At 34.2% G+C, this 13,040-nt stretch overlaps 1 protein-coding gene across 40 annotated transcripts in view; it reads right to left on the bottom strand.

Annotated features, from left to right (window-relative positions):
• RIMS2 (regulating synaptic membrane exocytosis 2) overlaps positions 1-13,040 on the bottom strand; it is a 531,876-nt gene that overhangs the window by 144,231 nt on the left and 374,605 nt on the right. For 29 of the 40 annotated variants that reach the window (XM_068395859.1, XM_068395866.1, XM_068395854.1 and 26 more), the window contains one exon: positions 791-970. The exons of 8 other annotated variants lie outside the window; for them this stretch is intronic. In XM_068395859.1, the coding sequence (XP_068251960.1) occupies positions 791-970 (180 nt within the window). Of the gene's footprint in view, positions 1-790; positions 971-2,486; positions 2,559-5,037; positions 5,113-9,706; positions 9,770-12,220; positions 12,287-13,040 lie in introns of all 40 variants that reach the window. 3 more of the 40 variants (XM_068395850.1, XM_068395851.1, XM_068395852.1) reach the window with 3 other exon arrangements.

Raw genomic sequence — 13,040 nt, forward strand, 5'->3', positions numbered from 1 at the left:
TCTGCTTGTATTTGGTTAAATTACCATTGAGTGGCAATGAGATTACACGGATTTGTCTAAACAAAGTAATAAACTGAGAAAAGACACTGGTATTGGACTCTAACTCTCACTGGGGACTTGATGTTACTAACTCTAACCTTCAGAAAACAAAAGAATGCATTCTTCCATTCTAAAATAAGGAGAGGCTTTACTGAACATCAACTCGACCAAAATGTACTCAACTTTTATTGCATTATGTTTATTTAAGCTAAGAGTAATGTATAGAAATCTTCAAAATGTCAATCAGTAAAGTATAACACTCAAACAGGAACAATACAGACTATGGCACAGTAAAATGTAGTCAGAGAACATGGTGGTTAAAATGGTAGTTAATAGACAAAGTTAGTACAGTCCATATAAAGAAACTTTTTCTTAAAAAAATAGTTTCATTTGATGTTGTTATGATTGTTGTTCCATAAGCAATGTCTGATGAACACAAACAATTTCTCATTCTGTAACAGAGGAATATGATAGTCATGAGGTGCTTTATGTGGGAAACCATCCAGGATTCCTGATAAATGAGAAATCACAAACAAATGTAGTTAAATACTGTTAGCAAGCAATTCGCAATGGCAGCCACACCATTATATCCAGAGTAGAATATAAATAGTGTGTTGGCACTGAAAGGGTTAGTATCTATTGCTACTAGTGATCAGCTAAGGATGAGACAATACCAATTAGCTACTGGGAAAATAAAATGGTGAGCTGGTGGGGCAGGAGGGGGTTAGTCTGTTTGATTTGTCTGTTTCACCTCGGTAAGGCAGGTGAAGGAGGGGCAGATCTTCCAGTCATTAATGAAGGCATCGACCTGATGAGGTTTGAGTCAGGACGCTCTGTGGATCGGGAGCGGGAGTTGGTCCGCTCTAGCATAGCACGTTGATCTGTTGATCTGGATCTTTGATATGGCTGTCTATCTGCTGCTTCACAATTCCTGTAATGTTAGTCAAAAAGCAGCTCAGTTGACCTTTGACTTTTCTATTAATTATAAAATATGCATGATACTGCTTTGGAGCAAATCATTTTGTTATGTACATTTTTTGGGGGAGGGTAAATTTTCTGAGTTTGCTTCTTGATCACATACAGTTTTTTTATACATGTATGATTTGTCTTGCTCTATACTCTTGATAAATGGGCTGAAATGTTTCCAATGTCTCAGTAATGACTATCCATGCAATAGTCTGTTTCCTGACAATTTCTGGGTAAAAATATTGTTATTTTTTTAATTAATACATCAACCTTGGAAGAAAAGAATAGCTGACATAACATTAAGTCTCACTAAAGCTAAGGACTCATTTAATTGTGCAGTTTAATTGAGCATTTTTACTCACGTGACTAGATTTTTACAGACTGCATTATCCTTAGAGATAGTACTCTTGTTTGTAGGAAAGTCCACATTCCAGATGGTATAATTACTGTGTAGCACTGTTAACTATTATTAGACTCAGGATGTCTGTCAAAATATAGGCTAGGCTATACTGATGGATTCATACACCGTGCTCGGACTGTAGTCAGATGAAAATGTACATCTTTAGTACTTGCAGAGGTTCCATCAACTAGACAAAGTCTGGTTTGTAATAAAAAAAAAAAAAAGAAAATCTTCTAACCCACAGCCTAAATAACTGTGCCAAAACAGCAATGGAAAAAGTTACCATTAGAGATGCAATGGGGAGAAATTAAACTGAGAAAAAGACAATTTCTTGATCAAGCAGTCTGGTCTTCTACTATCTGAGGCAATTAATCATGCCATTACTTTCAGAAATTAATCAAGCCCCACCTTTTTTCATGATGTAATTGGTCTGTTTGCAAGGAGTAATATTTGCTAGCAATATCCTAAAATACATAAAATCAAGGTAATTTTAGAAGTAAAATCCATACCCTGATTGAGCTACTTATTAAAGTCACTCCTCCCAGCTCTCCTTAAGTAACTCAACAGCTACAGAATACAAATGGGGAACAGGTACCCTTCAGGACTTTTCCTTGAGCAAAGTCATGCATTTTACAATGAAGTCAGCTAATACAAAGAGTGACTGGATGGTGATGAAGTGTAACAAGAAGCTGAATTTTAATTAGTATCAAAAAAGAGAGAGACATACTACAGCCTCATTATGAAGTCTCATATTATTAACAGCATTTTATTTCTAAAAACCATGTTGAGACAGAGTATTGTTGTCTCTAGGGTGGCTAACTTTGCTGAATGGGTTGATAAAAGTTTCATTAAAACAAATGTCTCTTCAGGCCTTTCATGAGGTAGTAATTGAACTCCTAGAGCATACGAGAGGGTTGCCACACACAGGTTCAGAATAATACCATTCACCATGAAACTACATCTATAAGCTCCTAACAAGCAAACACACCACAGTGAGACACATAATGGCAATTATAAGCTGAGGCACTAAAGATTGGAGGAAAAGTGCAATGAGCCTGGCACAAAACCACAACAAAATTACCTCACTTCTTCTTCTATCAGTTCTGTTTCTGAATGAGAAGCTTCATCAGCAAAAACATCCACTGTCTCGCTTCTTTTACATTGTGGATAGACAAAGAAACACAACTTAGCTTTGATATGAACGTTGCTTAGTTTAGGTAAGTTTAAGAGAGGTTTCAGTGCTATGGAAGGTGAGAAAGGTGTCAGCCATCTGCATGGTGGTTAAAAAAGTGACTATGGGAACAAATTTTTAGACTATGGGAATAAATACAAAGAAAAAATATTCCTAAATTCAACAAAATTACAAAAAAGAATATGACCAAGATCCAGACAACACACCCCTACCTTGTTTACCCACATATTTAAGAAAATTAGTGAGCCCACAGAGACTTTCTTCTTTGGGTCTGTCACAAACAGAGAGCTAGAACAACCCTTCTCCTACCAGTGAGTGGGGGACTGCTAGAGCACACAGCAGCAGCAACTGGGCAATATGGCAAAATGTATCATTCCATTTTCTATTTCTCTCTCCTTCTAACAACCAGTAGGACGTACAGAGGTGAGTAGCAACCACATGATTCTCATACACTTCGTGAGAACTTAAGCTTCTTTCACTTGTTACTCCTAAGGCCTCATTCTCTTTAGCTGTAGTATAAAAAGTATTTTTTAGGATGTTAGGGATCTGACCCATTGCCTGTGTTAGAAGGCAGGGAGGCATTGTTACCATTAGGATCAATACTAATGGCTTAGTGGGCAGGTTTTGTATTCTGCAGAGCATCATGGAGCCACTATAGCTAACCACTATGCTAACTGATAAAGGCCTCAGAAATTACATATTCAATAGTTAATATAAGTATTCAGTTTGCCACAATCTGCATCTGGCATTTACTTCAAGTGGAAAAACAACCAGGAGTTCCCAGAAGTGAAGGGGTACATGGATTTTGGCAGTGAACCTTTTGCTTTGAGATGAAGCTTTGGTACCACTGCTGTTTTGTAGACTGAAGGATTTCAAGACTAAGTTGAACGCTGAGGTGAAACTGAGCTGTTACCCTCAAGTCGCAGGCTACATGCAAACCTCTTAGTACCCACAGCAGTAGATGGAGGGCTATATGAGCGTAGACAGTCTTCCACTTGAAAGTGTCACTGTGTGGTTTTAGATCATACACATATAAAGTACAATTCAACAGCCAGTTCTACTGTCTGTTCTTTGTCCTCACATATTTTTTTGTCCCTTTAGCAGTAAACACATGCTATATGTTCCAGTTCTTCAGAAATGAACTATCCCTTTTATAGAAAAAATATCACTCCAATAACCAAGTGATCTCCTCACCTACCACAGTGTACAACTATGCATTAATATCACACTCCAGCCATAAGCATGGAGGGGGAGTTTTTAAAACATCTCAGTGAATTAAAACCAGAAGTTCATAACTTTTCAGATAACATTCTTGAGGGCTCATGCTCCCACGTCATCTAGATGAAAGCTTCTTCTTTTCTCATTATAATTCATATCATATGAATTACTGATTTTTACAGAGGGAAATATAATAGCCTAAGTTTAAGTATTCAACATCCATATAATATTTTCATGTATGCTAGAGCTATTTATCTTTGCTAACAGACTTTTCATTATAAAAAAATACAGTTAAAGAAACGTCAAATAGTGACCTCCTCCATTTAGTATTGCCTATCGTAGCATCCTTCTGCCTTTGCTAAGGAAAACATGCATGGTAGGTGTCCTATTCCCCTGACAAAGTCTGCAAGACTTGTGAGCATAACTATCCCCTGCACCAATGAAAGAGTACAGCAGAAAGTGTTTCCTTCTTCACCAGGCACACCTATCACTCTGAAACTGTTTGGGCTCTCTGTAAGCCACCATGCAGAAAGCTCTGTGAGTATTCACAATCTAATTCTATATTCCAAACCCATTACAAATTATAATTAGAATCCCATACTATTTAGGTACCACTGTAAATTCTAGTCACTACAGTATCTAACCAAAGGTGCTACAACATTTTGTTTTAACTACTGATTTATCTGCATTGTTCTATATTTATATTCTGGAAATTTCAAAAGCTAACTCTTTTCCCAATGCAGAAAATAACCATTTCTAATTTTTAATTTTTCAGATTTGTTACTTAACAGAAAAAAGGAGATTTTTCAACAAACTAATAGTTTAATTGATCTAAACTTATGTATAGAGAAAGCCTTGTAAAAGACGAACATTTTTGAACAGTAAGCAATCATAACAGCTTACAACACAAATAAAAGTTATTTTTCCCCAAAATAACTGAGAGCAGTTTATTTGAAAGCCCATGTTAAATTCTTTCACTGTGTGCAAGACTAAAGAAGCAAGCTATGAGATCATGCCAATCACAATTTTAGTACTAGATTGTTCTTGTAACAAAAAACTGAAGAAATAAAAATAGAATTGCTGTAGGATTACACTACACTACAGTTCAGCTCCTAGTGCATCTTTTTTCATCTAGAAACACTGAGCACAGAACAAGAAAATACAGCGATACATTTTCTAATTATCATAATTTCAAACTCCAGCTAATATACAATGGTAATACCTGTCAGTGTCTGTGGATGGCTGTTGGATTTCAATCCTTGGACATGTTATTCTTCTACTAGCTATAGGAACTTTGCTGTTTAGTCACAGACACAAGATCCTCTGTTAGCATAACATAGATAAGCATGTCTACAAACAACTGAGATTTCTAGTAACAAGCACACTAAAATTTGAGTCATAAGTATTGTAATGGAAAATGGGAAAATGGGAAGGAGCAGTATACTGCCAAATATCTAGATAAACTGGTGACTGGATATCTCACCAAATCATTCATCTATACCTATAAAGAAACTTAATATCAAGTTATGTGCTGCTATAGTTTTCAAAAGCCAGGAATGTAATGCTTTTAGGTACTCTTGCAAAATAAACAAAGATAGGAAGCAAAGCAAGATATTTTTGCTGCAGTAATATTCTGTCATGCTTTGTATATATGTAGTATATATATTTGTATGCATACATGCACACACTCATATGATCTATTCACATGCGCATTACACTGTGGTGTATGTGATAACTACAGGTATATCTACATGACAGTCACAGGCATGACTAAACTGTAACATGCCAGTATCTGAACTACTTTTCTACTAGCTAACTCAGCTAAGCAAAGCAGAGAACTCAGCTGCGATCCCAGGCACATCATGCTCCACACTGCTATGTGCAGACCGCAACAGCTACAGAAACTCAGTTGCTTACAGCTTGCTTAGGTATCTGTACATGGCATTGCAGTCACTTCGGTGATTCTGTTGCAGACATATCTAATCATGCTAACACATGATGGTATGGTATAATCATAAAAATGCTTAAAGAAAGCACATATAGCTATATCTATAGAGATTTACTCTCCAAAATATGTTTCATCATTGATAGATTTACTGAGGAATAGCAAAGCCCTGTTTCAAGTAGGGAGTTAGTCCAGATAATTCTTTCAAGGTTCTTTCCAACCCAAATTAGTTTATGATTCTATGGATGCAGTCAGAGGTTTATGCTAGCTATTACAATCAAAGATCAATAAAACCCATAAGTAGTGTCAATTCTGGAAAAAATAAGGCTGAAATGATGTGCTGAAATATTTCATATCCTCTTTATCTGTAAAATCAGACCCAAGTAATTTTGTGTATTTTGGAGGAAGAGAAAAGCAAATTGTACATTTGAAGGAAAAACAGCAAAAATACACAAGCTATTTCTTCTTCACAGAAAATCTTCACAAAAAAAGTGGTGAATGCTTTTGAGAAAGAGGCTTCTTAACTTCCAGTTAACACTATTTGTAACTGCATTCAAATGAAAACAAACACAGCAAATGAGCTGTGTTATTAATTTATGATTACAATTAATTAAGAAATTAATACTAATTTCACTTAACCAGTTAACTTTAACTAGTTTAAGAATCAGTTTCCAGTATTTTACTAAAGGTAATTTCTCAAAAAATGAACCTTGCAGGCTACCATTTCCTTACACAGAGGTGAACCAATGAGTGCAAGCAACATATACGTTGCCTTATGTCTTACCAATTTATTTATCTTGCACTACTTCTGTCATACTAACATTCATTCATATTTTTAATCTGTGCCTACAATATGAAATATTTGGAGGTGTTCCTTCACTACTAATTTAAAAGTCTGAGAGACTTAGGCAGATTTTTGCTATAATACATTAAGTGTTTGTTTTTACATTATCGTTTCCGGTACTTGTAACATACATTTTCATTTATATAGCCAGTTGCCTTTTATAGTACCTTGTATTTTGCCAACTACTTCCAACTTTCAGCATCATTAACATAGACTCCCAATTGACACATATCTCTATCTTCATGAGGAGGCTCACTGGAGATCATAATAAAACTGATTAGCATGCAAAAGCTGGGAACTCAAAATTCTCAACGAAGATAGCTGAAATCCTCTCCGCCCTCCCTAGCTCAATTTTGTAACTGAGTATACTGCTGCAATTCTCTCCAAGATAATAATCTAAATTTTAGTAAAAGTATTAGAAATATTACAAAGTATAAGTGTTTCAGCTATATAGTATAACTTTATTACACATTTTTCCCATTTTAGAACACAATATTTCATCCACTCAACTTGAATGTTGTGTCATAATGAATGAGCAATGACAGGAACATTCAAGAGTTTTAATGAACATGTATTTTGTGACTGAAGAGTAAGTGGTATAGAAGACAATGCATAGAGAAGCAATGAGAGAGAAGCAACGAGAGAGAAGCACTTCCTAGTAGAGCTTGAATGTTCAAATGTAGTTCAGCAGAGCACTTAAGACTATAGACTAATTAAGTGAATTAGTTGTAGGCTTAAAATTTAGCATGTACCTAAATGTGCTTTCGTAGAGTGCAGTACTAAATGCAAAATTTGAAAAGTACTTGGTTCTTGTGGTTTTTGTGGGATTCTTTTTCCTCAGATCTTAAATATAACTTTATTTGTACGTGGCACACTGTATTTAGTTGGCCTCTTTTTTCCCCAGTAACATTTTAAAAGATCAATAATATGGCAGACATTTAATTAGTAAATTATCACAAATAGGGCTTAATACTGCAAATACGTGTTTATCTGTCTTCTTAACTTTTGGCAACAGACCTGTAATTCTGACCTCACTGAAGTCAACAAGAATTCTGTCACTTGATGAGGTCAGGATTTCAATCAGATCATTCCAAAATAAGCAGTTATGTAAGACTTTATCATCTTTTAAGCTCTTAAATTATGAATGAGCAAAATAGGATACTGTTTCTGTTGCAGGCATTCTGTGAATCCATTAATCTTAACAGAATCTGGTCCATTTCAGTAGTCTTCATGCTATTAAAGTATGTTCTATGCCTTATGGTCTACCTAAAAGTCATATTGGTTCACAACAAATGTTCTTATATTTTATTTCTTTTTCCACAGCTTTTTGAAGCTAAATTTAAATGGGGACAGAGAGTACTAACAAATAAGTTTCTTTTTCAAGTTACAAATCTGTTCTTTTCCCCTGATACTTACCTACGTCAGCATCTATACAGTACTAAATCTAAGACAAGTGAAGTAAACCAGAACTATTTAATGTGACTATCAAAAGCAAATACAAAAGCTTTGTTTACACTAAGCACTTTCCAGCCTTCTTCAAATGCTGTCCATTTTCAGTACACTTGTGCACTTTTCCAGAAAGAACTAATAACCATGGCCCTTGCCATAAGCATAAATTAAGTGTATACCTCAGACACTTAAAACTGAAGAGCCAGCAAAGTGGCACTCTGGTTCAAAAAGCTTGGGAAAAAATGTGGTCTCAAGTAAGTCTCTCTAGCTGCACTAATGTTGAGGCAAAAGACCCTTACAAATCTCTCCTCTCTAGAGAAGAGAGAAATTTGCATTAAAATATTGAAGGATTAATTCTGATTTTACGAGATTTTTTTAGTTTTAACGCAACAAAGTCACTTAGGTTCTCCTTCAGTCCCTGAATTCCTTTAACTGAATTCCTGTTTTAGTCAACATATACAGGACAAACATGAACCACAATTTTATTTAAATAGCCTTAGCTATTTGACTGCAGGTCAACTGTGACTAATCTCTTATATATAAATCTTCTGGTTTCCACATATAGTATCATTTTATATGATTTGTTATATTCAACTGAGTATAGTCTAATAGCCTTCCAGTGATCTCTTTTAAGTACATAACTATTTCTCCAGAGAGATATATTGACTTGTATCACCAGAAAAGAATAAATAGAAATATAAAATTCAAAGTATGGTCAGTAATTAATTTACTAATAAGTAATTAATTCAATATTCATGTACAATTTACATATTTTTAAGTATTTGTATGCACAAAATTATAGCATTTGAGACACCAATGTATAGCGTTATTTTGTATAATTTCACAACAAATATTTTTGAGATACATTTTTCTAACTCTTAGTCTTCATCAAGGAAAAATTCCCAGCAACTCTTGGAAAGTGGGAGTTTCACTTAAGAACTTCAGGATTTACCAGCATTTTGGACCTACACCATATGTTTGTTTGTTTTAGTCAGCCAAAATATGCCACTGGCATAGTCCAGCTCCTACTTACAAGATACGGAAGGGCAGAAAGAAGCAAGTTCTGTGCACATTCACAAAGGAAGTAAAAATAAAGAAGAAAAATCTTGCAAGAGCAAGAAGAAAATGAGGGAGAAGCAGTAAAGTCAAAGAACTAATAGCAAGGAAAATGTGTGCACTCCCTTGATCAGGAGCCAACTGCAGCTGGGAAGAACTGAAGATTGTAAGGTACACAGCACTTCGCATGGATTATGCATCAATCACACAGGCAGATAAATTAGACAGTTAAAACTGGGATTACTTCTAAAACTAAAAACTATGAGGTCTCAAAGACACATTCCCCAACACTGTGAATGCAGGCAGGTATTATCAAAAAGCCCTTTTTCATTAAAGCAACCCTGAACAGTGAGAACATGTTTTAAAAATAGTTCAAACATAATTAATATTCTTTTTTTTATTTGTAACTGAATAAAACAGCTTAATATTAGAAAAAAGACTAGCACATAAATGTGCCCTAGTCCTGAGTCAAGAAAGACAGACATCAAGAAAAATACACTTATTAGGAATACCTTTGGTACAATTATAAATGAACTCTTATTATAAATATTAGAAATACATTTTAGCTATATTTATAACACTACACTCTTTACTTACCCATAAGTTTCAGCTGAACCATTGACTACATGATCTGCCCATGAACTTGCACCATTGTACCACCTTTACAACGCAGTTAAAATAAAGAAATGTTATAAACATATGTATTATTAATAACACTCTAATTCATATGACATGACCACTTCTCAATAAAATGGGAAGCTTTCCAAATGTTTCCAAATCATTTTGTACATTTCCTATTTTCTCTCATTTATGAGGAAAAATATACCTTTTTTAATTAAAAATCAAGCAAATTATGTTTAATTTTCCTGATACAATTCTTAATATATTGTTAATATATTGCACTTTTATTCTTTTCAGCAGTTTAGCCATGAATTTCAGTTCCATAAATACTAACTGATTCCTTATCTTTTCTTATGCAAAAGTCTTCATGTTTTCAATAGCTATTGAGTTTGTGGAATAATTAAAAAGTAATTGTGGAAATATAACATTAACAAAAGTAACATTCTATGTAGCAATAGTTTAAAATACTGCTTTTAACTTAAAATATCTAACTTTTTCAAAATTATTATTTTTTCTATTTGATAGGGTGGTTGGTTTTTACAGTTATTTAAGAAGCAGAAGAAAACTCACTTCACTCAGATCAAACAATGAGAACTAATTGAATTTTATACCTGTATTATTCTTTCAGGTACTGAACATGGGCTACCTAAACATTTCCAGTAAATCCACTGAAGACAATATAAAACACACGTAGAAATATTTTATCTTAAGAAGAACTATTGAGAAAAGAAAAAACAGGACAAAAAAAAAAGCTGCTTTCATTTCAGAAAGCAGAGGATAAACTGTGTATGTGCCATTACTCCAGTATATTAAGAGTATACAAAAATCATCCAACATTTGATTAAGGAATTTCAACTGGATCTCTGGAGTTCCATATTTTCAGGATCTTGCTTGGGTAAAGTCTTGGAACTGTAATAGTCTCACTATTCTATGATTTTCATATGACAGTGAGCGAGAAGCAAGGCAGGGATTTTCAGAAAAGATTGAGGGACCACCGTTATTATCAACTTGGATATAAATCTTCCTTTGTCTGTACTGAAAATCCTAGCTGAAGTCTGCAGGATCTTTTTAATGGTTTGAATACCCTTATCCAAGGGTTTTCATTAATCTGTTCCTAGGAACCACAATAGTATTTTTTGCGTGAACCACAATAGTATTTTTTGCGTGACTCCATTTTTTTCCCAAACTTTTCAGAATCTGAGGTCTTGCAATATGTTTACAAACTAAATAACCCCACATCTCCTGGTCATTATGTTGAGGGAAGACTGTATGGAGTGCAATATATGTGAATGTCACCCAGCTGCTCTTATTTCTTCTATATCAGGTTGGATGGTATGGGGAATGGCAATTTTTTTGCATGGTTTGTAGCCAGATCAATGACTGGATGACAGTTATTTTAGTTTAATCTAATTTCCTTTTAGATTAGAATACAGACAGAGAATGACAGGTATATCTTTACACTCTTCCTGATCATCCGTATCCTTAAAACTGAAGCAGTACCTCCAGTTAGCCACTATTTCAAGTAAGATTCTTCTGTAAAAGTACTTTATTATAGACACCAGAAATACATAAGCATGGTTTTAAAATTGCAGTGCACTTTATTTTTTGTTAAATATGACTGTATTTATCCACAGCAATCAAATAAAAGCATAATTTCTTGCTATTGGAAAATAATCCCTGCTTTACCTGCTCCTATAGTGTAGATAAAAATCAGTCACTGACTTAAAAATTGACAGAGAAATAGAAAAGACCTAATTCTACAAAGAGAGAGGAACATCAACTTGCTTCATTCTTCAGCTTTCCTTCTTTTTGGACTTTGCCTAGCTCCTTAAACATGAAATGCTGTTATCAAATAACTATTTCCAGAGACATTCCAAAAGTTTTCAGATTACACATCAGATTTTAGCTATATTATGTTCACTTGATACAGTATATGCATATCAAAATTTAGGAAGACCAATAGGACTTTCGGTCCTAGCACAGCAAGCATCCAAAATCAATTTGAAGGCATTCAGGTAGTCCTTTTTTAAGCCAATACAGGCAGTAACATGTCAAAAGCTGAGGACCTTCTTAAGTAATTCAGGTTATTAAGAGAACGAAATTGAGGATTCTAAATTGTCCTACAATCACTCCTAGTGACTGAAAAGGTTAGCCATTAGAAATATGCTGCAGTTAAATGGGGAAAAAACCTTCCATTGTACCTAGCTCCTCTGTACTGTTCAGTTTTCTTCCCACATCTAATGAATAAAAAATTTTTCAAGTTAAGAATTATGCTTAAAAAAAAATCCAAAGGCAATTTAAGGGAGGGCTAAAAGAAAATGAGGTACTTAAAACTATGGAGATTAGTTCTTCTGTATTTAGAGAAATACTGCATGAAGTGCACTGTAAATTGAAATACCATTAGTCTAGGCCAATTAAAAATTTGAGACTACATTTCAGAAAAAATATATTACTCAGCTTTACCTATTTTTACTATATAAATTAAAATACCTTTCAGGAGTATAGGTTGTGTCGTCATAATATGAATTAGGCACTCTTCTCTCCTGCCTAGTCCTCCTGAATATGAAATAAACAGCATAGATATTTCAGACATTTTAAAGGGTGCTTCTTTCATGATGTTTTCCCTCACTATATTATTAAGATAGTGATGAACATAGAGCACATTTACCTAGAGTTCAGCAGTATATTCTGAACATATATTTTCATATATATGTAATTTTAAGTTTCTACTTTCAAATTGTATTCAGAAATAATTAACAAAATATTAAGAACACTTGATCAATGCACACATATTTCATAAGAGTAAAAAGTTACATCAATAGGAAATCAGTTTTTGAGCAACTGATAAATTTCACCAAAGATAAGATATGGATGTTTGAAAATTTCTGACTAGTAAAACGAAAGTCGGAAAACAAAATGGAAGGAAATTTTGTTTCCTTAAGAAAAGTAACAGAAATTCTGCCTGAAATAAATCTCATGTCCTGCACAAAATGTGCACAAACCAGCTTTTGTTGACTTCCAAACACTAACCTCAAAGGCTAAGTGAAAAAAATGAAAATAGCACATAGTGTGGTGTTCTCAGTGACTAAGCTGAGCTCTGAGATAGGTAAGTTGAGAGAGAATTTCATACAGTGAGGTTTTCAGCATATTTTTATTTGGAAGGAACTGCTAATATTTTAATTTTAAAAACAATTGGGATACAAATCTTGAGAACATTACTCTGTCGCTGAGATCATGTGTATGTCAGCCAATTTAAAATGGGTGACCGTCAAATTATGAACTAGCCTGTATAACTCTATAGGATTGTGAA

Source organism: Nyctibius grandis, chromosome 3, assembly GCF_013368605.1.
Source record: "Nyctibius grandis isolate bNycGra1 chromosome 3, bNycGra1.pri, whole genome shotgun sequence".
Taxonomy (NCBI): Eukaryota; Metazoa; Chordata; class Aves; order Nyctibiiformes; family Nyctibiidae; genus Nyctibius; species Nyctibius grandis.